This window comes from Xyrauchen texanus, chromosome 27, assembly GCF_025860055.1.
Source record: "Xyrauchen texanus isolate HMW12.3.18 chromosome 27, RBS_HiC_50CHRs, whole genome shotgun sequence".
NCBI classification, from domain to species: domain Eukaryota; kingdom Metazoa; phylum Chordata; class Actinopteri; order Cypriniformes; family Catostomidae; genus Xyrauchen; species Xyrauchen texanus.
The window spans coordinates 1,595,089-1,619,858 of NC_068302.1; the positions used below are offsets into that span (position 1 = coordinate 1,595,089).

General features: G+C 38.2%; 1 protein-coding gene across 4 annotated transcripts in view; it reads left to right on the plus strand.

The window, feature by feature from the left end:
* Positions 1–2,143: 2,143 nt before the first annotated feature.
* Positions 2,144–24,770, plus strand: part of LOC127620633 (peregrin-like) — a 61,637-nt gene continuing 39,010 nt past the window's right edge. For all 4 annotated transcript variants that reach the window (XM_052093823.1, XM_052093824.1, XM_052093825.1 and 1 more), the window contains exons 1-5: positions 2,144–2,282; positions 3,860–4,623; positions 6,577–6,766; positions 10,956–11,243; positions 20,536–21,050. In XM_052093823.1, the coding sequence (XP_051949783.1) occupies positions 3,905–4,623; positions 6,577–6,766; positions 10,956–11,243; positions 20,536–21,050 (1,712 nt within the window). In that variant the 5' untranslated portion in view covers positions 2,144–2,282; positions 3,860–3,904. The remainder of the gene's footprint in view (positions 2,283–3,859; positions 4,624–6,576; positions 6,767–10,955; positions 11,244–20,535; positions 21,051–24,770) is intronic.

A 24,770-nucleotide genomic window follows, 5' to 3' on the forward strand; every position in this document is an offset into this window, starting at 1 on the left:
ATTGTTAGAAGAATAGTTAGTTAGTAGCATAGTATTGCGTCAGTTAGGATAGCTTCAAGTTAGCGTAGATTATCTGTATTTAGTACAGTGGTCAGGATGGTACGTAGGTGTAGTGTTTCTGGTTGCAACAGCACTGCTGGACTGTATTGCTTTCCATATAGACTTGGAAATTAGGCACCGGGGTTGCACGTCCTTGTTCTGGAAGACCGCGAGTTCCCGCCTAGAGCTGGAGGAGTGTGCAAACTGAATTTTACGCGGGATTGCTTCTCCAACACAATGGAGGTGGAAATGGGCTTCTCCATACAGCTCGCGCTAAAAAGTGACGCAGTGCCAAACGCTGCTCCTCCTGCATGGACTCCTCCACCTCAGCGGTGTCTTGAGATGAGTGATCATATATATTTGAATCACAATTTATGGTTAGGCTAAAGTTAATCCTCTGGGGTCGACAAACGCGCGTTCGAGATGCGGGAGTGTTAAACGTATTGCACCCTTATACATTGTATTACGGTATTGACTGTATAGTTTTATTTGGAGGTATGCGGTTTTGTACATGATGACGTTACGCTTTACGTCACATTCTTCTAAGTTGAGAGAACAGCTAACTGATGTTATGTTCAAGTGATGCTTGCTAAATAAAAATCCTGCTAAAAGGATAAACATCACTGAACAGCGTTTCGTTTGTTTTTCCTGCACGTGAGTGAAGGTGAATGCGCACTCGGATACTCAACAGGGAGTTAAAACCGCAGTTTGAGCAAGCGGCTTGAATTGATATGGCTCCGGCCCTGTGTCCACAGACAATTCACCCTCCTCCACTTCAGGTGAAGGTGGGGGAGAAAGGTCCTCGACTTCAAAAGACCGCTCCGTGGCAAAGCTACTTGCGTCACTCCAGTCACTCTCCATTTTAGAGTCTGACAGCAGCTGTCAATTAATCTGTCACTACGGGTCTCAGGTGCCCCGCCCTCGGTTCGTCCCCTCTATCCCCGCTGGGGTCTGCCCACTTTTCGAGCATTTTTCAAATATTGCTAGTGGGTGGAGTCAGACTCTGAGCAGGGGTTTAGTTACCCTTTAAATAAACACTGTTAATATAAGTAGGGACTGTGATCATAAATATGTGGGATTATTACAGTGCAACTTTACTGGATTTACAGAAATCCGATGTTCAGTTCACTCCGTCACTGAAAACTATAATTGACACTTCAAATCAAATTATTTAACACTAAAAACCAAAAGCTTTCTTCACAAATGTGATCCTTAAATATTTAATTTATGTAAAATATGAATAAAGCAATCTTAATTAACTGCCGCGGAAGATCAAATCGGACTATTTCTCTGTTGGGGACCACTGATCTATCTATATATATATATATAGATATATATATATCAGTATATATATCAGTATATATATATCAGTATATATATATCAGTATATATATATATATATATATATATATATATATATATATATATATATATATATATATATATATATATATATATATATAGATCTATCTATATATATATATATATATATATATATATAGATCAGTGGTTGGGACAAACTACTACAACCAATCAGACGCCTTCACCCATATGTACAGCCCACTTGGAGCTGTAGTCCCGCCCACTTGAGGCTGCCCTGCCCATTTGTAGGAGATGCTCCGACCTCCGTTTATTTTCCCGCCCTCATTGCGCTGATCTGGCGCCCTCTGCAGGTCTGTACTCACTGTCCACTGCACTCATGCGACACATTCATAAATCTGCTGCGAAACATACACACGCCCACTACAATCATGCTCACAAGCATGTAATGTCCATAAGATGCTGGGACATTGCGTTATTCTATAAAAACTCTCTAGATATTACGCCTACACACCACATTACTTCAACATTAGTATATAAATAAATAGAAGCAGGCAGCAGCGTGCAACATGTGAAACCCATCGGTTGATTCGTCAGTTAATGCAGCATAATGGTAAGATAACAAATACTAATACATAAGATATGGCGATTTCTGACACGGTTCACATAAAAATATTCAGAATTTCACTCCAAGTAATTTGTGTGAATATATTCAAAAGCGTTCCCAGGAAGATGGTTTGGCGAATGTGCCGACTATGCTCGTGCCGTGGCTCCTTTTGTTCGTCTTCGGTTCCTGATGTTATTCAGTGTGTGTCATGAACAGAATTCACACATGATCCGCTGATACAACTCACATTTCTCGTCTGATCGGAATTATACTCAGTGTCGGAGTGCGCATGAGATCTGGCGTGGAGTCTGGAGTAGTAAGTGTTTATGATGAAACATACTTTCACCTGTTAGAGATCTGTGTGTTATTTACTTGTGATTCTGCACGATCATATTTTTATTATTTCATATTTGAAGAGAAATAGCGGGTTTGGTTACAGCCAGCCACTAACAAACACTAGTACCATGGTAATACCGCGGTTACTATGGTAATGTAATGCTATACTTTGAATAGCATGTGGTAGTCATTTAGTAATATGGCGTGTGTGTGTGTGTGTGTGTGTGTGTGTGTGTGTGTGTGTGTGTGTCAAAGTGCCATCATGGTGCATTTGATCCTCTGAGCAACAGTGTTTGACATACTGTAAGTTAGTTTGAAGGTTCTTCAGTCATTAAAGCTAATATTAAGGGATGCTGTGGCATAGTTATTGTAACATGAGCTGGCAACTGAACGGTTGTAGGTTCGAGCCCCATCATGGTTGACTGAAGAATTCTCATCTTTATTGACTTGACCGGGACTCTGACCTCAGGTTCAACTTTACAACACATGAGTGATGACAGTTAAAGTTCATTTTCACTTCATAACACTGATTTCTTCCAGCTCATTACATAGATGATTTTCACAATCTTTCATATATGGTGCAGTTCCTTTGCAATTGTGGCAAAGTGTATTTTTTTTACTTTGGTGAGTGATAAACTGTACATGCAGGAGCAAACCTATTTCTGGTTTAATTTCTAAGGAAGGACATGACAGATTATCAATAAAGCTGTCAAAAGCTCCTCCTACTTGTTAACCAGTTGTTTGTAAAACATCTCAACTGAACTGCAAAGGCAAAGCACAGTAACTACAGCAACATTGAAACAGTAAAATGGATTTAAAGTGTTTTGATTGTCCAGTCATAAGAATATAAAATATTCTGAAACTTTTTGAGCCAAACTCATATGTCACAGGACAGACCATAGTCTAAGAGTGCTGATGCCAGTCAGAACTCAATTTTAACTACATGTGAAGTGTGTGATGAGGTTACTTTAGATATGGAGAGTAACATTTAGCAGCCAAGAAGATTTGGAATTTTGCATGCATCAAGCACTAGGAAGTGTAATCAAGCTTGAAATCATGATCATTCCAACCAGAGACTGCAATGTCAAGATGTACAGTGAAAAGGAGTTCTATTTTGATCTGTTCACACCCAAACTGATTGAAAGAAAACGCATAGAAGAAAAATCCAAATTAGTTGACCACAACAACTGTTCTTGGTCGCTGACAAATAAGAGAATGAAAATGAAAAATCTTTAAAAAATTCAGTTTAAATCACACGTGTGAGTTCATTTCATACATTTATTGCATTGTTTTATATTTTATGACTATAAACTGTCATGTTGTGTAACCATCGTCATCTTTCCTTGCACCTTGAGTACATGAGTGAACACAACTTAATTATTCATTTAAAAAAAAAGTTTTCAAACATATTTTAGGTTAAAAAAAACCACACTTTTTTTCTTAAAAACAATGAATATACTAAATGTCAGCACTCTTTGGAACTCCTCTCATCCAGATTAGTGGACCAGAAGTAACTGTTGTATAATATATGCACTCTCTTTTTTGCTGTCTTCACAGATGTAAGCTGGATCACTTCCTGTCCCTGTAGTGTCCTCAGACAGCATGGGGCTGGACTTTAATGTCAAGACATTCTGCCACAACTTGCGGGCAACCAAACCCCCCTACGAGTGCCCAGTGGAGAGCTGCCGTAAAGTCTACAAAAGCTACAGCGGCATTGAATACCACCTGTACCATTACGACCATGATAACCCACCTCCACCCCAGAGCACCCCTCAGAAGAAGCGAAAAGGTCGCCCACCACGGGCCTTCTTGATAGGTTTGGGCGATGGCCCCGATTCCAGTATGTGCTCTGGGATTACCGGGCAAGGGACGATGCCGGGTAGCCCAGCTGAGTGCTCTGAACGTTCTCACTCGCCCGTGAAAGAGACGATGACATACGCAGAGGCCCAGCGGATGGTGGAACTGGAGATCCGCGGGCGAGTCCATCGCATCAGCATTTTCGAGAACCTGGATGTACTTTCGGAGGAGGACAGCGGAGCTGAAGAAGCCCCGTCCTCTGGAATGGGCGGCTCGACTGTGTGTAACGGAGGCGGCAGTGAGGGTGGGGGGATTGGTAAGGACAGACTAGATGCTTCTGCAGCCAATGGGGAGAAAGGGCCTCAGAAAACAGGCAAACACAAGAATAAAGAGAAGAAGAAGGACAGCAGCTCACATCCTCACATGAACACGAGCGGGCCGGCCGTCAAGCTGCCTGAGGTGGTGTTTAGAGAGCTGGATCAGGACAGACCCGACGCCCCCCCTCGACCCACATCTTACTACAGGTACGGGTCTGTTTGCATAAGATATTGATTACTAGAAAAATTACACTGTAGTAAAAGTACAACTAGGTTATTCCATGTCAAATCAACCAAATTTCAGATAATTCCCTGACTGACATTTTTGATTTTCTTAATAGTTTTTCTGAAAAAAGGTACATGATTCTAGCCCATAGAATTCAAAGAGTTATTAATGGAAGATGGATGTTCGTGTGCATTCTTGAGTGGTGGTGGTGGGGGGGTTTGGGATTCTTATGGTAGGATTTAGGGCAGAAAAAGAATAAGAAAATCAGTACAAAGACAAATTTAGACACCTAATGATGCATTCCAGGGCTTTGCTGATATACATTTCTGAAATCTATATATAGCCATTATACTAACTGAAGAGCCACATCTGTCACTTCTTGAAAAATTAGATTTTGACATTATTGTTCTCATGCAAATAGATAAAGGTACATTTCTAATTTAAACATTATTTGAAATTTTGACCTTTTGTTTTGTTTGACAAGAAAAATAGCTTCATATCATGTGACCCACATTTGGTTTTTAATCTATGTAAATGGTATCTTTTTTTTTTTTTTTTGATGGAGCCACATTTAGTGCCCTATATCTCTGGGATTTAACCATATAGGGCCTTAAAAATGAACAAAAAATAAGGAAAGTTTGTTCAGAGCCTCAGTCTAAAAGTATTTTTATGATATCTTTAATACTTCTGAAGTTATAGGTACTCCAACTTTGGAAAAACAATGAAACGTAAGTGTTTTTTCCCATTTTTGGACTCACTTAATTGGCATATAATGCAACAAGTGGTGCTGAAGTCAACTGATTTGATAGTAAAAAAAAAAAAATCAAATACAACATATTTAGCCAGAGACCGCTTGTTGAGTTGACAGAATGGCCATACAGATACAGTATTTTTGAAATGTTTGTGAAAAATCTAAATGTAGGGGTGAATAGTGAATGCAGTCAGTTTTACAATTGTTTATAACATGATAAATATCCCAAGTTATATCATCTCAGCTCCCAAGGGATTATGGGATCGTAAAGTGTCCAGTTGATCTGCGCTTCAGAATCTCTCCGTAATAGTAGGTCATCTGGGTATTTATCTCTTATTGTTTTATGAACACTGAGGATTCGGAAGTACTACTCCATTGGCATACTGTTTTTGGCATACTATATAGTAGGGAAATATGGATGTGGCATGGGTGGGGCGTGGTCATGTGTCTGTCAGTAGGAGAGGGAGAGCGGTAATTCTCGTCAGCTGGGGTGTGAGTACTCTAACACCTGTCTCTCATTATAATGATGGCGGAGGGAGACCTGATAAGGCACGCTAGAGCGTCAGTGTGAAAGAGCAACGCATGTGGCCGCACTGCACATGTGTTTATGTTGGTTTTAAGTTAAATTAAACCTTATGTTTACTGTTCAGCCAGTTCTCGCCACCTCCTTGTCTGTAGACAGACACATGACCATGCCACAATGGATATATGGGCGCAGTCAACAGCTGTTTTCAAGCACTGTTTTCAAACAAATCCCATCTTCCATTGGTTTACAAGAAGATAGTCCCATCCCAAACTCACGGCATTGGTAGAGCCAGTATTGGTTATGTGTTTTAGTGTTTACACGTTTGAGGGAAATCAGCCTACAAATTACTTAAAGCTGACTCTCAGAAGTTCATGCTACAATTTGGGTCCCAATGATTTGAAGAGAAAAAAATGTAACAACTGCAACTTTTCTAAAAATCTTGACAATAGTTAATGCTGTAATTTAATGCTGGTTAACATAATAAAGGTTATGGTAATAATTGAGAAACACAGATATGCTTTGTAGAGCACATTTTTACCTTTCATGTCTTGGTCAAACAACCTCGTCAAAAGTAAGGAACACCAAGTCATTATGGAAATAAAATGGCTTGTGAACACAGTTTAGTTGTGACTTGATATCTCCTTGACTTCCTGTCAGGTACATTGATAAGTCTGCTGAGGAGTTGGATGAGGAGGTGGAGTATGATATCGATGAGGAAGACTACATCTGGCTGGACATCATGAATGACAGGCGTCGATCTGACGGTGTGGCACCCATCCCACAGGAGGTGTTTGAGTATCTGATGGACCGACTGGAAAAAGAGTCTTACTTTGAGAGCCACAACAAGGTGAGAGGAGTCGGATGAGTGCTGTTCTTTAAGTCAATCGTCACTGTTAGTGAATTGAACAAACGACCAACCATAAATATTAAACTTCAGCTGACCAAACAGTGCCCACACTGTTTGTGCAACAGACATAAATGATGCCTCAAATCGCTTGTTGAGAGGTGCGCTGTTACTTTTTTAGCAATTAAACGTAAGATTGTTGCCTGGTGAATGATGAAATGGGTTATTCTCATAGACTTACATTAAAGGAAGGACCCGTGTCGTACTGAATGGTACGGTGTATATATACAGGTGAAACTCGAAAAATTAGAATATCGTGCAAAAGTTCATTAATTTCAGTAATTCAACTTAAAAGGTGAAACTAATATATTGTATAGACTCATTACAAGCAAAGTAAGATATTTCAAGCCTTTATTTGATATAATTTTTATGATTATGGCTTACAGCTTATGAAAACCCCAAATTCAGAATCTCAGAAAATTAGAATATTACATGAAATCAATAATAAAAAAAAGGATTTTAAATACAGAAATGTCGGCCCTCTGAAAAGTATAATCATGCATATGTACTCAGTACTTGGTTTGGGCCCCTTTTGCATTAATTACTGCCTCAATGCTGCGTGGCATGGATGCTATCAGCCTGTGGCACTGCTGAGGTGTTATGGAAGACCAAGATGCTTCAATAGCGGCCTTCAGCTCTTCTGCATTGTTTGGTCTCATGTCTCTCATCTTTCTCTTGGCAATGCCCCATAGATTCTCTATGGGGTTCAGGTTAAGCGAGTTTGCTGGCCAATCAAGCACAGTAATACCATGGTCATTGAACCAGGTTTTGGTACTTTTGGCAGTGTGGGCAGGTGCCAAGTCCTGCTGGAAAATGAAGTCAGCATCTCCATAAAGCTTGTCTGCTGAAGGAAGCATGAAGTGCTCTAAAATGTCCGGTAGACGGCTGCGTTGACTCTGGACTTAATAAAGCACAGTGGACCAACACCAGCCGATGACATGGCTCCCCAAACCAACACAGACTGTGGAAACTTCACACTGGACTTCAAGCATCTTGGATTGTGTGCCTCTCCATCTCTTCCTCCAGACTCTGGGACCTTGGTTTCCAAATGAGATGCAAAATTTGCTCTCATCAGAAAAGAGGACTTTGGACCACTGAGCAACAGACCAGTTCTTTTTTCTTTAGCCCAGGTAAGACGTTTGACATTTGAAGCCCATGTCCAGGACCCGTCTGTGTGTGGTGGCTCTTGATGCAGTAACTCCAGCCTCAGTCCACTCCTTGTGAAGCTCCCCACACATTTGAATGGCCTTTTCCTGACAATCCTCTCCAGGCTACGGTCATCCCTGCTGCTTGTGCACCTTTTTCTTCCACACTTTTCCCTTCCACTTAACTTTCTGTTAATGTGCTTTGATACAGCACTTTGAGAACATCCAACTTCTTTTGCAATTACCTTTTGAGGCTTTCCCTCCTTGTGGAGGGTGTCAATGATGGTTTTCTGCACAACTGTCAGGTCAGCAGTCTTCCTCATGATTGTGAATTCAACTGAACCAGACTGAGAGACCATTTAAAGGCTCAGGAACCCTTTGCAGGTGTTTAGCTGATTAGAGTGTGACACTTTGAGCCTACAATACTGAACCTTTTCACAATATTCTAATTTTCTGAGATTCTGAATTTGGGGTTTTCATAAGCTGTAAGCCATAATCATCAAAATTATATCAAATAAAGGCTTGAAATATCTTACTTTGCTTGTAATGAATCTATATAATATATTAGTTTCATCTTTTAAGTTGAATTACTGAAATTAATGAACTTTTGCACGATATTCTAATTTCTCGAGTTTCACCTGTATATTATATATATATATATATATATATATATATATTTTATCCGGTATGGTAGGTGGCTCAACGCACCTTCAGCTGATCTGCCCATCACCGGGTGAGAAGAAGAAGAAACCATTTGACAAGTTTGCTAAACAAACAAGAAAAGCAAGCGATTCTCTAGTGAGCAGATTGAAAAAATAAAACTGATTTCTTTACAAGCTGCATCAGCGATGACGAGTGTGTTGTTGATTTGCTCAACGAGAAAGACATCTTTTAGACACTTCACAAACTATTTCAGTTCACCTGCTGGACCAGTTGACTGACAGTATTGTCATGTAGACACAGTCTGAGGGGTGATTCAAAAGAATCGAGTGTAAAAATGGTTTAACGGTTAAAACGTGTTATCATTTGGAATCTGTTTATACTTGTGTTAAGTGCATTTGATTAAAATCACTGCATAATGCACAGTCATATATTGACTGTTAAAACAATGTTTAAAACAAACAATCTTATTGCCATGTACACCTACTTGTTATATTTGCTCAAAACCCTGCAAGTTACTTTTTAAATATGATGAAATTTAGACTCTCTGTGGGATTGCAAATTTAAGTGTAACTATAAGATCAGGTGGCCTACTGTCTTTCATGTAACATCACATGAAAAAACTATAGTGATGCACATTGTATTGGGCTTGGTGACTGCAGCGCAAGACTGATGCTCCTGATCTTCTACAATAAAGAATCCTGCTGAAGCTTTACACGAGTCTCCTGTTTCCAACAGCACCAAGAGTGGAAGCAATAAAACACAGATCTCACCCCACAAAACCCATCTTCAGTACGACCCATGATTAGGTACTTTAATACTGCTAACGACTATTAAAATGAGCACAGCAATAACACTTTTGTTTTTGGTATTCAAAGGCATACAGTGCACTGCAAGTCACAGCATTTGTTATTATTATTATTATTATTAATATTTGCCCAAGAAAAATACTTATGATCCGTAAAGTTGTTTAAATAAAAAGTGATACAAAGGGAAAGATGGCCCGATAAATATTATTTTAAGAGATTTAAGAGAACTCAAGTAAAATTAAACACAAAGGCCAAACATTGCAGCAAAATGGAATAAATTACGAAGACAATCTACATAAGATCAGATCATTTTTAAAGGGCATGCAAGGGAGTGATGCAGCAATATTAGTTACATGTTAAGAGAACCCATATGAAAACAAAATCTTTCAGTTTTAAGACATTTGATACAAATGAAATAAACATCGTGACTGCTGGTTCAGGATTTCTTCCTCGAGTTACTTCAGTGTTTAATGTTGATGGTTAAAACAGCTTTAGTTATTAGGTTAACCATCAGTTTGTTTGGATCTGGTAACTGCAATGGTGAAGGAAAAAAACAAATCAACAAACTCACCATAAAAACAAAATAACTTTTTTCACAGCGCGATTCGCCACAACTCTTCGTTCCAGGTGAGAATGGCTCACTAGATATCTATTGTTTTGATTCAAAATGAGCCAAACATTCGCGCTGACAACAGTACCGCATTGTGGAGGCAAGTTTTGCACAGGCAAACGGCACTCATAGTTTCCACAGAAAATTTACATATCCAGTTTTAAATGCAAAAAAGAGTTATGACTGTCAATTTAATTGGTTTCTATTCCTGTAGAGTTTAGCTCCAGCCTTGTACTAACATGCCTCCTTTTAAGCACTCCTGAAGACCTTAATTATCTGCTTCAGGTGTGTTTAATTAGGGTTAGAGCTAAATTGTGCTGGACTGTGGCCCTCAGGAACTGAGTTTGACACCTATGATGTAGTGTAATTAATTAAATTAAAAACAACGTGTAAAGAATTAATCCTAACAGGCACAAAAATTCTGTAGTAAAGGTAAGTATTTCCCTAGCATCAGAGCAGCTTAAGCTTGAAGTAAATGTAACTTTGTGTTTTTACGAGCCTTGTCAGCAGAGGGCAGTCAGTGGACCTCAACAATTTTAATTATTGGAATCATTGTGTAGTTAAATGCATTATCTTTATTTGGCGGCCTTTATCAGCAAATATTGATATATGCGATAAATTGCGATTTACATTTTTATTAATTAATTGTCATGTAATTAATTTGATTGACTGCCCTAAAATTGTTTTAAAAAAACTGAATAATTTAAAGTGATTCTGATTGTTTTATACTTTCATTTAATGTCAGAACATCATAACTGTAACCACCCCATGATATAAAATGCATTCATTAGTGAAACTGGTATACGCACAAACAAATCGTCCAAAGAAGTGACTGATATCGTAGGCATTATACACAGGCCTTTGATTGACAATAATAATCAGCCATCTCTCTCTCTCTCCCTCTTCAGAGTGACCCGAGCTCTCTGATTGATGAAGATGCCGTGTGCTGTATCTGTAACGATGGAGAGTGTCAGAACAGTAATGTCATCCTGTTCTGTGACATGTGTAATTTGGCAGTGCATCAGGAGTGTTATGGGGTTCCTTACATCCCAGAGGGCCAGTGGCTGTGTCGACGCTGCCTGCAGTCACCCTCCAGAGCTGTGGACTGTGCCCTGTGCCCCAATAAGGGTGGGGCTTTCAAACAGACCGATGATGCCCGCTGGGCACATGTAGTGTGTGCACTCTGGATCCCAGAGGTGAGTGTGATGTGTGAGTGTGTTTGATAAGGGGTTGCAGGTATTGAATGTAATGGCTTTGGCCACGCAATACCATTTGACGTCTATACCAGCTTCAGTTGGCTAAGGACCACCCATTTAGTCAGGAAGAGGCCATCTGAAGCAACCAATCACAGTTCGTTTTCTTCAACGTCACGTGTAGGGGTGGGTAAATCTAACAGCGATGTCACAATTGTTACAGACCGGTGTGCAACCCGTTCATCTGCCGTGCAAGTTCATTCAAGAGGTTGTATTACAAAGATGGTGTCTCCCAAATCTCCATTTAATGGAAGTAAAATACAAAATCACATTTTTGTATATAGTATTTTGTATAGATAATATTTAAAAGGTATTTTACTGAATTATGTACATCGCTCTGGCTCGATTTAATCTTTTTCACAGGACACACATTAAACACTTTTGGGTTAATCCATCTGAAGTGGTCCAACATAGGTTGCTTGACCAATTAAAAGTTTCCTAAATAGTTTTTTTGAGTGATTACCTCTATGTATTGGTATTGTGAAACCACCAGTTTTTTATTTTACTTAGTTTAACCACGGCGGCCATCTTTGTGTCATGGCATTTGGCAAATTTAGTTTTTACAGATGTTTGCGGAAACCTCCATATCACAGCTCAGGATGGTCCTAGCTCCTTGGAACAAAAACTGATCTCTAGAGCATGTTACAACACAGCAAAAAAGCCAGTCAATTCGAGTCCAATTTAACAGTCCTGAAATGTAAAAACGACTCCCATTTTGGAGTTATAATAACACCTTTAAAAGTGTCAAATATGCACATTACTCACAGAGTACATTTTAACACTGTGAGAGTTTATTCATACACCCAACAGCAGTGTAAGTCTAACCCTTCAAAGCGTTATCTTCCCTTACTAGTGTTCAAATAAACAACCTTGTAGAATTAAATACACACCTCCAGTGTGCTAATATATCAACAATGACTTTTGTTATTATTACTTATTATTAATGACTTTTGATTATTATATTATTAATTTGTGTATTAAGTAACAACGATGAAATAAGATGAAAACATTTGTAGAAAAAAAAAAAGTTATTTTATTTATGAAAAGTCAAATTTGCTTTCCGAGAGAAAAGGAATACATTCAACAATTTGCAAACAAACATTTGAATCCATAACTTCTGTTCTGACAAGAAAATAAAACGTATATAAAAACTGCACAATATCAAAAATAAAAAACAAATCATTAAACATGTTTTAACTCATAGCTAAGATTATCTGAAAAAGGGCAGCTTATCCACTCTTTTAACAGAGAAAAACATTCTCAAACATGGTAAGCATGAACATGCCCTTATAAAAGCATCAATACTATTCTTTGACAAATAAAAGCAGTCAAGTGTCCATTCCATTGGATTGAATTTATAATTACATTTTACATTCATGGGAAAAATTATATTTTTAGCTTATCTGCTCTGCAACCAATCAGAAATTGGTGCATGAAGATTACAGATCTAAAGAAAAGCACAAAATGATGAACTGGAACAATATACAAACATGGTTCTTCAAAACCATATGATGCTTGCAAATCAAATGGTCTGAAAAAAGGAAGATCCTCTGCTCTTGATGGACCAAAAACATTCTGTTCTCTGACATGGTAAGCATGAAGGTGCTCAACAAAACCAACAGTTTCAAAGTCTTTAGTCACCAAAATATTTTGGTCATCTATTAGAACAATTTCAGTGATTTTACTGAGAACTGGTAGGTCATTCTCCATTTTATTGCACATCAGTAGGTCATGATATTCAGTTCCAAAATGTCTTAACCATGAAGCTACTGTGATTTCACCATCCCAAAAATTTGGATATTTTTCAAGAATAATGTCATGGTATGGCAAATCCTCAACCTCTACAGTTTTCAAGAGCCCATATTCAACATTTCTAACAGGCACACTTTCCCAGCGATACGCAATTGCATACTGGTGTTTTAACGCAAGAGACTTTGTGATGTTTTTTAAAATTTTTATACTGTTTTTAAAAATATTGTGTTTATCTTCAAAGCCCATACATGTACTAATGGACCAATCTTGCGTATGCAATGCGGATAATGTAACATGTAATAGTGTTTTGGATTTCAATTCTTGTGTGGATATATCTCTGAAGAGATTATGATGATCTACAATAAGGTGTTTGAGATGGTAGGTCATACCTTCTGTTACTACAGGAGAAAACACTGTTAATGGTCTGCAGTAACAAAAGTAGTAAGTGCTAGTGTTTGTTTCCCTCATCAACAATGTCTCCAAAAATCAGAGGAATATTCAGAATTAAACCAAATGTCTGAATGGCATTCAGTCCAATACCATTCCCTGCCTGCTTTAGATTTAATCTCTTGTCTCGATATAATGCCAGAGAGATATTCAAGAAGTAACTTTATCTCATATTGTCCAACGCCCTCAAGGATATCTTGCATTAAATCTGGAGCATAATTGTCACAAATATGAAAATATTGCAAGTCATTGAGCAGACATGGGTGTTTAATGCCGAAAGATGCAGTGGTCTGCATAGTGCTGTTCTTGTAAAGCTTTGTTTCGTAATATAATAATAGTGTCATCTTCACTGAAAACTGACTGCGATTGTTTTCTTGTCTACTAAACAGAACCAACAGAAGTAATGGGCACTGAAAGATTCCATGAATTCAAGAAGTGTGTGCATCCCTAAATTATCCCCGTAACCTGGGCAATTGTGCCAAACAATGGCTCTTTGGAGAAAGGAACTTGAATTCCTGAACTTTCAAGGACTATCAAATCGTCAACAAGGGGCTGCAAAATTGCATCAAATCCGTAATCCTTAATATCTTGTGCATGGAGTAATGACAGTAAATGGATATTCATTAAACTTGAATTCATCTTTGGTGGAAAGTTCCTGAGAATAAAGTAAATGGCTCAGATTTTGTGGATGCCTTGCTTAGAGCCCAGGGGATTAGCAGATACAAATTCATCATAAAATAACTGTATCTGAAGTGCATTTCGTTTTTTATGTGGGTGGCTTTTCATCACAAAAATCTTTATAGACAGTGCTACACTCACTTGGATTTGACATATGTTTGCATAACTCTGAATTCCTAAATATAAAATGCTAATTGTCTAACAGGGGAATGTACGGTAAATGAATTTGTCAGTGACAGGGACTTGATCGTATGTGCGTGTCATCTGGTTCAATCTACTATCAAATCTTACCCCTAACTTGATCTCTGTAGGGTCAACAACAGCCCATTTCTCTTTTGAAATATTTTTCTGTTTGTTTTCTGTACTCGAGTTTGTGAACTTATTATCAAGGTTATTAAAACAGTCATCTATTTTGGATGCTGTTGCAAAATCATCTGTAGGAAGTAAATTCATCACATTATTTTTGATATTTGAATGTATTTCACGGGCCAGTTCTTCCATATCCGATACTAAAGATGTTAGAACATTGGTTGCTACTCCACTATTTTGCAATCAGCGATAATGGATGCACACATTTCTTAAGTCTCAGTCACGTTTCTTTTATCATTAGGCGATGTCTCTGCTAGTTCAATGTGATCATTTAAATCTGACTGGTCAATGTCTCCACCACTTTGCAAAACAGTGAAACATTTCAGTGCCAGGCAGTTGAACTAGTTCAAAAGTTTTGATCGTAGGTCCTTAACCCTTGGGGTTTCACAAACTGTGCCAATATCAATCTTGTAGATTGTTGTCTGGATGAACGTATATGTGGCATTTAAGCAGTGGGGGTATGACACGCTTTAAAAAGTACATCAGAAGCAGCCAGGGAAAACTTTACATGACATGGGATGAGTTATCCATCCAACACGATATAGAAATCATGGATTGTGTTCGTTGCCGATCCAACTGCAATGTGGTTGAAGGCCCTCAGCCTTGATCAGTGTGATCAATTAGACTGCGGCAAGACTGAAATGAGAGAAAAAACTTTGGAAAGAAGTAATCCAACACATGCTGAATAACAGCTTACAAGTGCTTGCTTGCACAATTATCTCTGTGGATTTGTTCCTACCACCAGCTGAAGGTGTCAAAAGGTAGGCCAGGAGTAAAATGGAGAATGTAAAAAAAAAAAAAAAGCATGAAAAAAAAGGCATGTAGATCAACAGCAAATGGCAACAATCTTATAGACAAAAAAAAAACACTTTATCTTTACAAGTAAAAAAAATCCTTTACCTTGCCATTCAGGTTCGTTGTTTTGTCCGTTGCCCTGTTGAGATGTAAGGCGGAAGTAAGTGTTTTGCTTCGGAGATGATCTTGTGGTTTAGACCGTCCCATTGTTCAAGAAGTTTGGAAGCTGTTTCTGTGCCAAATTTGATCAAAGTCTTGAAGTACTTGTAAAAATATGAATCAGCATTACTGATCCTATACACCATGCCCTTCCCACATTATCTCATTTTTCTCTTCACAATATGATATTAACTATATCATACCGATCCTTTAGTCAAGAAATCATGGAAAAAATGCAAGCACCGTGTTTGACTTTACGGCATCATGAGTAAACTGCTGGCTGTGCTTGTATGTTACTTGCATCATCTCAAAAATCCTTGTCAGTTCAATGATTCATAAGAGATATCGCTTCCTTGCATTCAGTATCGCTTCCTGTCGTGCTGTTTGCTGTGGTGTTTGCTTTGCCGTGAGACCGTTTTCAGCCACCAGGATATGTATCCTTGATTGCTCTTGGTGTCATAGGAATGTTCCTTTACAAAAAAGCAAAAAGATTGTAGATGAAATCAATCCAAACATTTAAAAAATCTGAACTTTTAAATATGCTAGGCATTAGTGAGCAAATGCTTGTACAGAATATAGTAGACTTATAGCAACAGTGACAAGAGTCTTTGCTGGTTTCTCAAAGATCAAAACATATTTTTTTTTCTTCTTCCCAATCTGGAATGCCCAATGCGCTATAATTCCTTGTGGTGGCGTATTGCCTCGCCTCAATCTAGGTGGCAGAGGATGAATCTCAGTTGCCTCAGCGTCTTTGACCGTCAATCCGCACATCTTATCATGTGGTTTGTTAAGCGCGTTACCGCAAAGATGTAGCATGTGTGGAGGCTTCACGCTGTTCTCCTCGGCATCCACGCATAAATCGCCACACATCCCACCGAGAGCGAGATTCACATTATAGTGACCACCGAGGTTACCCCATGTGACTCTACCCTCCCTAGCAACTGGGCCAATTTGGTTGCTTTGGAGACCTGACTGCCTGGATTTGAACTTACGACTCCAGGTGTGATAGTCAGCATCAATACTCTCTGAGCTACACAGGCACCCCCTCAAAACTCTATTTTAAATTCTCCCATTTAAGTATTTTAGCACAATTAGAAAAGCGTTCACTATTTACATATCCAGTTGTTGAGTATGGATCCTTCAGTGATGGGAATAGTGTTACAATAATGTTCCCAAAGTTTCTTTGGAAGGGACACAGCTTTGTGAAGAACATGTGGGATGAGTTACAACATTAACTTATTCACTAAAATGACAGAAATGTACTTGTTAGATTTAACTGTGGCTTATGTGTTCTTAGTCAATACTGTAGTTGCTTACATAACTGACAAAGTGTCGCCGTGTTGAGTCTGTGAGTTTGCCATGTTCTTTATATTAAGCCAAAATCGCAGGTCCACCTGTCTTTTCCTCCAAAATTCCATTGACAAACTATAATAATAAAAAAATACATGTGTTGTAATGCTTTCATAATATACAAATTTGTATATCTATACTGAAAAACAACCCAGCTGGTAAATGATGAATTTGATCAGAATCGCCTGTTTTGCCTCAAAAGTCTCATCAAATCGATGTCTCTTGGAACTTGGTCCAGCACTGTCTCAGAGGACAGTCATAGTGTGTCAGTTTGTGAGCTACAAGAGGAATCGAGGACTGGGCATTCTGGAAGTACAAATAAAAGACACTTTAAACCACATTTAAAAATGTAAATGAGTTGCATGCCAATTATGAAGAAATTAATTTTAAAATAATATTTTGGTCATAATTTTTGGAAACAAATTTCCAAAAATTAGAAGTGGTAGATTATAGTATATTATTTATAAAATTATAAATTATTTATAAACTCAATTTGTTATAATTCTGCACTATAGTTTTGCACACTCCAATTATCAATTCTTTTGAACTTGCTTCGGGACATTTACCGTCAGGCAAATGTAAAAATAATAATTATGATGATAATAATCACTGATATAAATCATGGTTCGAGGTGAATGTGTTTTGTATTATTATATGTTTTAATCACAGATGTATGGGTGGTCACAACTGCTCTGTGGAAATAAAGTGAACTGAACTCAAAGCACCTCCTGAACTGGGATGTCTGAGGTTATTTGCAGCACTCCTAGACGATACTGTTCTTGGAAAAAAAAAAAATCAGAAAACAGAAACAAAGAAAAAGTGAGAACATTTTACATACGCGTGTTCCACGAGACTGCACCCCTCCGTATAAATATGCTCAATGACGGGTTTTCCGCCATCTGTTCTTAATAATTTAATAAAGTGTTTTTCATCAAGCGCGTGTCTGTTTGTCTACAGGCATATTCAGAATCAGAACATATTCAGAATCATTACAGCTTTTGCAGATGTGGCTGTGGCTCGCTTCATTTGTGCACTTGTAAAATTTATATTTTAAAGGCTCATTATTACGGTTTGGTATTTCTCTGTAATGTAAAACAGTGATAGCAATGTTACTTATTGCATTCTATCTCAGCCCTGGAACTCAAACCATTTTCTGATGTCCCCCTAGATGCTAGTCGAATAGGAAAATCTTTGATCGGGGGCAGCCTTACTCCATACCACATAATGACAAATTAAAACCAGATTTTTGATAACTGCAAATTTATTAATTTCACCCTGGGGATAAGGGCCTTCGTAAGAGAGGTGACCAAGAACCCAGTGGTCACTATGTTTGAGCTCCAGAGACCATCACTGCAACACTCCACCGATCTGGGATTTATGGCAGAGTGGCCTGACGGAAGCCTCTCCTCAGTGCAAGAAATAAAATAAAAAAATACCTAAAGGACTCAGACTGTGTGAAACAAGATTCTCTGCTCTGATGAAACAAAGACTGAACTGTTTGGCCTTAATTTCAAGCATCATATCTGGAGGAAACCAGGCACCACTCATCACCTGCACAATACCATTCCAACGGTGAAGCATGGTGGTGGTAGTATCATGCTGTATGGGTGTTTTTCAGTGTCAGGGACTGGGGGACTGGTCAGGGTTGAAGGAAACTAAACTAAGCAATATACAGAAATGTCCTTAATGAAAACGCTCAGGACCTCAGACTGGTCCGACGGTTCACCTTCCAACAGGACAATGACCCTAAGCAGATAGCCAAGACAATGTAAGTGTGGCTTCGTGAAAACTCTGTGAATATCCTTGAGTGGCCCAACCAGAGCCCGGACTTGAGTCCAAACAAATATCTCTGGAGAAACCTCCACCGATGGTCCCATCCAACCTGACAGAGCTTGAGAGGATCTGCAGACAAGAATGGTAGAAAATCCCCAAATCCAGCTGTGCAATGCTTGTCGCATCATACCCAAAAAGTCTTGAGGCTGTGATCGCTGCCAAATGTGCTTCAACTAAGTACTGAGATAAGTCTCTGAATATTTATGTCAATGTGATATTTCAGTTTAGTCTTTTTAATACAAAAATCTGGTTTTTGCTTTGTCATTATGGGGTAGGAAATGCAGATTGATGTGGAAAAAATAAATTAATTTAAAGCATTTTAGCATAAGGCTGCAACATAAAATGAATTTTAGAAAAATGAATACAACCTGTCATTCACTACAGAAACCGTAGTCTTCTCTGACATGTAGAAAGTTTATTATTTCGGAAACTCAGGTATCAAAATTATCTTAGACTTTCCTAGTAGTAAATTACAACTTGAGGGGTCATTCATGTGCAACTTTCGAGTGGGAAACTTGTATTAACAATAATTCCAATTAATTATTGCACGTGAAGGCAGCATGACTGTATTATTACTTTGGTTTTACTATGAATATCATGGTAAAAATATGTTTACTGTAGTAAAAAATGGTTAATTAATGCAAGTGAATCCACTGAAATGGTTTTTATGTATTCATTTCCGTTAACAGTTCAAGATGGAGGACCATATTAAAATACACTGTGTTTCCTGTGCCGATTCTGAATCTACAGAGTTTGCGATTGTATTAAAGAGAAAAACACTGCGCTCTTGGAAATAATACATAGACAAAAACAGAAAACACATCTATCTATTACGCTGTCCACACTAGTTTCATGCCACAAGAAATATACAGTGCATCTTGTGTAGTCCAACTGAATGAATGACTCTAATGATCTAATGACTCACTCAATCACTACGTTTACATGGACACCAAAAGTGGGTTATTGCAAGAAAGCATCCTTCCGGTTTATATGCACTGTATAAATGGCGCACTGTTTACTTTATATATGCGGCTTGGTCAGTAAGCAGCATTCTCTACAGCAATGTCATTCCCCTGTGAGGCTTGTATAGATAATACACATTTTATGTGTTTACTCTGTCTCCAGGAGACACCTGGGTGTGTTAAGGAAATGGCCATTCTCATTTACATGACGTTTCAGAATGCTGCTTTCTGCAAATCCCTTGAATAAACCGTTTTCTTACAAGCATGTCAACAAGTCATTGCTCCATTCATCGAGTCATTATTTTCCAACTCTTTTCTATCTCAAAAAGACTGTTACTTGAGGACTGTGAGATACATTACTGACCAAAATGTTCATATGACAGTGTGTAGATAACACATTCACAATATTTCAAAAATGAATGGTACTTTGTTAAAAAAAATATATATATATATATATATATATATATATATATGTGTGTTACCAAATAACAGTGTTGTTAAAGGTGTAGTAAGCGATTTGTTCATGGAAAGGTATGCAAAAAAATGTCCTACTCCCTGAGAGATATCACTGAAATAAGTGTTGTAAGATCTCACCTGTCTCTGTAATAGCTCATCTGCCATGCACGCTTGACTTCACATGATTGTCTCGCACTGATCACAGATCCTGTTTGTGCAGCTCAAAACGGGTTCTCTCGATAATGCGGCACAAACCACAAAACTTAACTGACTCATTTTAATTCTACTAAGTTAGAGTGCAACAGAGGAAGTGAAAAATCAAATTGCATTATCTTGATATAAAATTACTCGTACCATGATATATGATTTTGGTCATATCGCCCACCCCTGTTCTATTTATTTCATCTCATAACTCTTCCCTGCTATCTGTACAGGTGTGTTTTGCCAATACTGTCTTCCTGGAGCCCATCGACAGCATTGAGCACATCCCCCCCGCGCGCTGGAAGCTCACCTGTTACATCTGCAAACAGCGCGGCTCTGGTGCATGTATACAGTGCCACAAAGCTAACTGCTACACCGCCTTCCACGTCACCTGCGCCCAACAGGCCGGGCTCTACATGAAGATGGAGCCTGTACGAGAAACCGGCGCCAATGGAACTTCCTTCAGTGTACGCAAGACAGCCTACTGTGACATTCACACCCCACCAGGCTCCTCCCACCCACTGGGAGGAGTGGGAGGGGCTAGCATGGGCTCCTCCCACAGCGAGGGCGATGCAGAGGATGAGGATGATGTGCCAGTTGGTGAGGAGGAGGGGAAAGGGTGGAGCTCAGAGCGAGCAAAGAGAGCGAAAGCAAAGTCCCGTCTGAAGATGAAGAGAGCGAGGAAGATACTGGCCGAGAGGAGAGCGGCTGCACCAGTGGTATCTGTGCCCTGTATACCACCTCACAAGTACGCAAGCAGAAATTTTTACATGTTTAGACAAGATCATGCTTCGTGTTGCCAGTTGTTTTTGCCTTAATTTATCTATAAGTCTCTTTACATTTCATTACATAATATTTACATCCATTCAGAATATTGCTGGATGAAGTCCTATTTCACCCTAAAATTAAAAAGTAGAAAATAAAAATGTTTTATTGTAATGGGGATTCTCATTACTGTAATAAATGAATATACTAATATTAGTGTAATGCATTGATTTGATTTAAATGAGGATTTTATTGATTATTTTAAGTCAGCATAAATCAAAGGCAGTATAACAAATACTACCATGATTTAATACTTAATTTCATCTATGTCATTGTGTTTTCTTTTTTGTTTGTTTGTTTTTTTGCATTACAATAAGGACAGTGAGATTATTGTCAATTATGGTAATTTATACAAAATTAGAAATATATGAATGCATATATTTTACATAATATTATATCTTATTTCTAACATATGTAAATTAATAATACACATTTTATATGCTACATTTCTGTAAAGCTTGTATATATTTGAGAAAATATATCAAATTTCTTATATATATATATATATATATATATATATATATATATATATATATATATATATATATATATATATATATATATATATATAGAACTTTATAAATATTTCAGTTATAATATATCATGTAAATATGTAAATATCTATAAAAATTGTATGTATATTTTAGATGATATATCTAATTTCTAATGTGAATTAATAATCTACTAATTAATCTTAAAATCAGAAATTTACGTACACTTTTTCTTGAAATGTTTAACCACTCCACAGATTTCATATTAGCAAGTTGTAGTTTTGGCAAGTTGTTTAGGACATCTACTTTGTTCATGACACAAGTCATTTTTCCAACAATTGTTTACAGACAGATTGTTTCACTTTTAACTGACTATATCACAATTCCATTGGTTCAGAAGTTCACATACACTAAGTTAACTGTGCCATTAAGCACAATTTTAGCCAATTAGCTTCTGATGGGAGGAGTACTGAATTGGAGGTGTATCTGTGGATGTATTTTAAGGCCTTCCTTCAAACTCAGTGCCTCTTTGCTTGACATCATGGGAAAATCAAAATAAATCAGCCAAGGGGCAGGTCATTTGACACCATGCGAGGAGCAGACGTGCGAGGGACGAGCTCTGCACACTTGGCTAGTTTTTTAATAATTTTCATGTTATAATCTGGTGAGATTCGATACACCTAGTTACATATTTGTTCTTTGAGGTAAACATGGCAAAGAAGTCAAAATCCTCAGACTCGGACATTAAAAGACACTTACGTGATCAAGCTGAAAACTCTGAAGGGCCTGCAGACCGGGGATTCGATTTGAATGGCGTGGCAGGAGAAGAAAACCAGCGTCAACTGTCCAACATGTTTGTGATGCTGACTTGGAGGATCTCACTGTAGTACGTCGAACGATTATGGCGATGGAAACAACATTTCTAAAAAACTAAGAGTTAGTTGATTGATTAGATTGATTATCTGGTGTCATCGGAAAGGGAATTATCCGTTAATCCGCTCGTGACCAAAATAGACCTGGAAAACATTTTGGAAAAACTGGATAATCTCCTAAATAGGAGCCAAAGAAATAACATACGGATTGTTGGAATTCCTGAGCACGAAGAAGGCAGAGATATGGTGAAATTCCTAGACGAGCTCTTCCTGAGTGTGCTCGACAAAACAGGCCATAAGCTGGAAATCGAGCTAGCTCACAGAGTCCTGGCTCACAGATCTGCTGAGGGTGACAGGCCCCGATCAATTCTGCCCAAATTTCTGAGATCATCCGATAAAGATCTCGTGTTGTGCGAGGCAAGGAGCAAAGGAAAGCTTTCTTGGAAGAATCACAATATTTGCTTATTCCCGGACTTTGCAATTCGACGAGAGAAACGTGATCGATTCAAGGAGTGTAAGAAACTCTTACATCAACGGAAGATCGCTTTTTCACTGATGTTTCTGGCCAAACTGAGAATAGATGCGAAGGATGGCCGCAAAGTATTTACGTGTCCCATGCAAGCATGTTAATATAAGTTGGTTATCTTTTTCCACATGGAATGTGAATGGGTTGGGGAACCCCATAACAAGGAAGGTTATTTATTTTTTTAAGGGTAAGAAATGTGAGATAGTGTTTCTTCAAGTCTTTCCCTGCAGGAAGCTGAAAAATTTGGGAAGATATGGGGTGGACATATTTTCTTTTGTTCTGGCTCAAGTAAGAGCAAGAGACATTGCTCCATTGATAGGTAAACATCTACAATTCAAGATTGCTGCAAGCCGCTGGCACCCCTTACGATATAATATTGGAAGGAGTAACATTGATGCTTCACAGGATGTGTAAATATCTTGGTCTTGCAGATATTTGGCGACTTTTGAACCCATCTGGTAGGGACTATACATTTTTTTCATCAGTCCAAAAATTTATTTTAGAATAGATTTTTTTATTTTTATATCTAAGTCCCTCATTTCGTCTGTAGTGGATTGCACAATTGGAAACATCTTAGTCTCACACCCTGGTGAGTTTAGAAGTGTTGCCACATACGGAGAAAAATAAATCATATAGTTTGCACTTTAATGTATACTTTTACAAAATCCTGATTTCCAACAAATGTTAAAGGCTGAAATCAATGTTTATATGCAGATCAACTGGTCCTCCGTATCCTCTATGGGCATGGCTTGGGAGGCACTTAAGGTGGTTCTTAGGGGTCGGATCATACAGTATGCCTCATTCATCAAAAATCCAAAGCACGAGAACTCGCAGAGTTGGAAGTGAATATTAAAAGTGCAGAGGCCGAGCTGAAGCACAGAATGTCGTCTGATGGCCTCCGAGAATTTACCTGACTAAGCAGGGAAGCTTTTGGCTAGATATATAAAGCAGAGAGAGTCTTTTTCTACCATTCTCTTAGTGAAATCTGCTGGTGGTGAAATGTTTACCTCGGCCATGGATATTAGTAATGCTTTTAAACAATTCTATCTTGATCTCTATAGTTCCACGTTTTCGTCTACTGATGAAGATATTAGACATTTTGTGGAACCATTAGAACTCCCTAAATTGATGACTGAGCCAAAAAATTCTCTTGACTCTGAGATAACCTTGGAGGAGCTTGACGAGGTAATTAAATCCTTGCCTAAAGGTCTTAGATCTTAAGCTACAGTACTGGCTCCAATTTTGTTAGAAGTTCATACGGAATCATTAAAGAATGGAAAGCTTCCCCCAATCATGACACTGATCCGGGTCAGTCTGATTCTTAAAAAGGACAAAGATCCAAGTGAGTGTAAAAGTTATCATCCAATTTTCCTGATCCAGCTAGTTTTGTCAACAATGTTGGCTAACTGACTAAAGTAAAGTTATGACATCTCTTATACATCAGGTGGGGTTTATTTGGAGCTGTAGCTCTTCTGATAACATAAGATGTTTCATCAATATCATGTGGTCAGTGGTGAATGATCAGTCTCCGGTCACTTGACGCCGAAAAGGCATTTGATATGGTAGAATGGGATTAACTTTTTAAGATTTTGGAAATGTATGTGTTCGGGAGTACATTTATTGTTTGGATTAAGTTACTTTATAGACACCCTGTAGCAGTGGTACAAACAAATGGATTAATTTCAGATTATTTGACTCTGGATAGGGGCTCTTGACATGGTTGCCCTCTTTCTCCATTATTGTTCTGTCTTGCA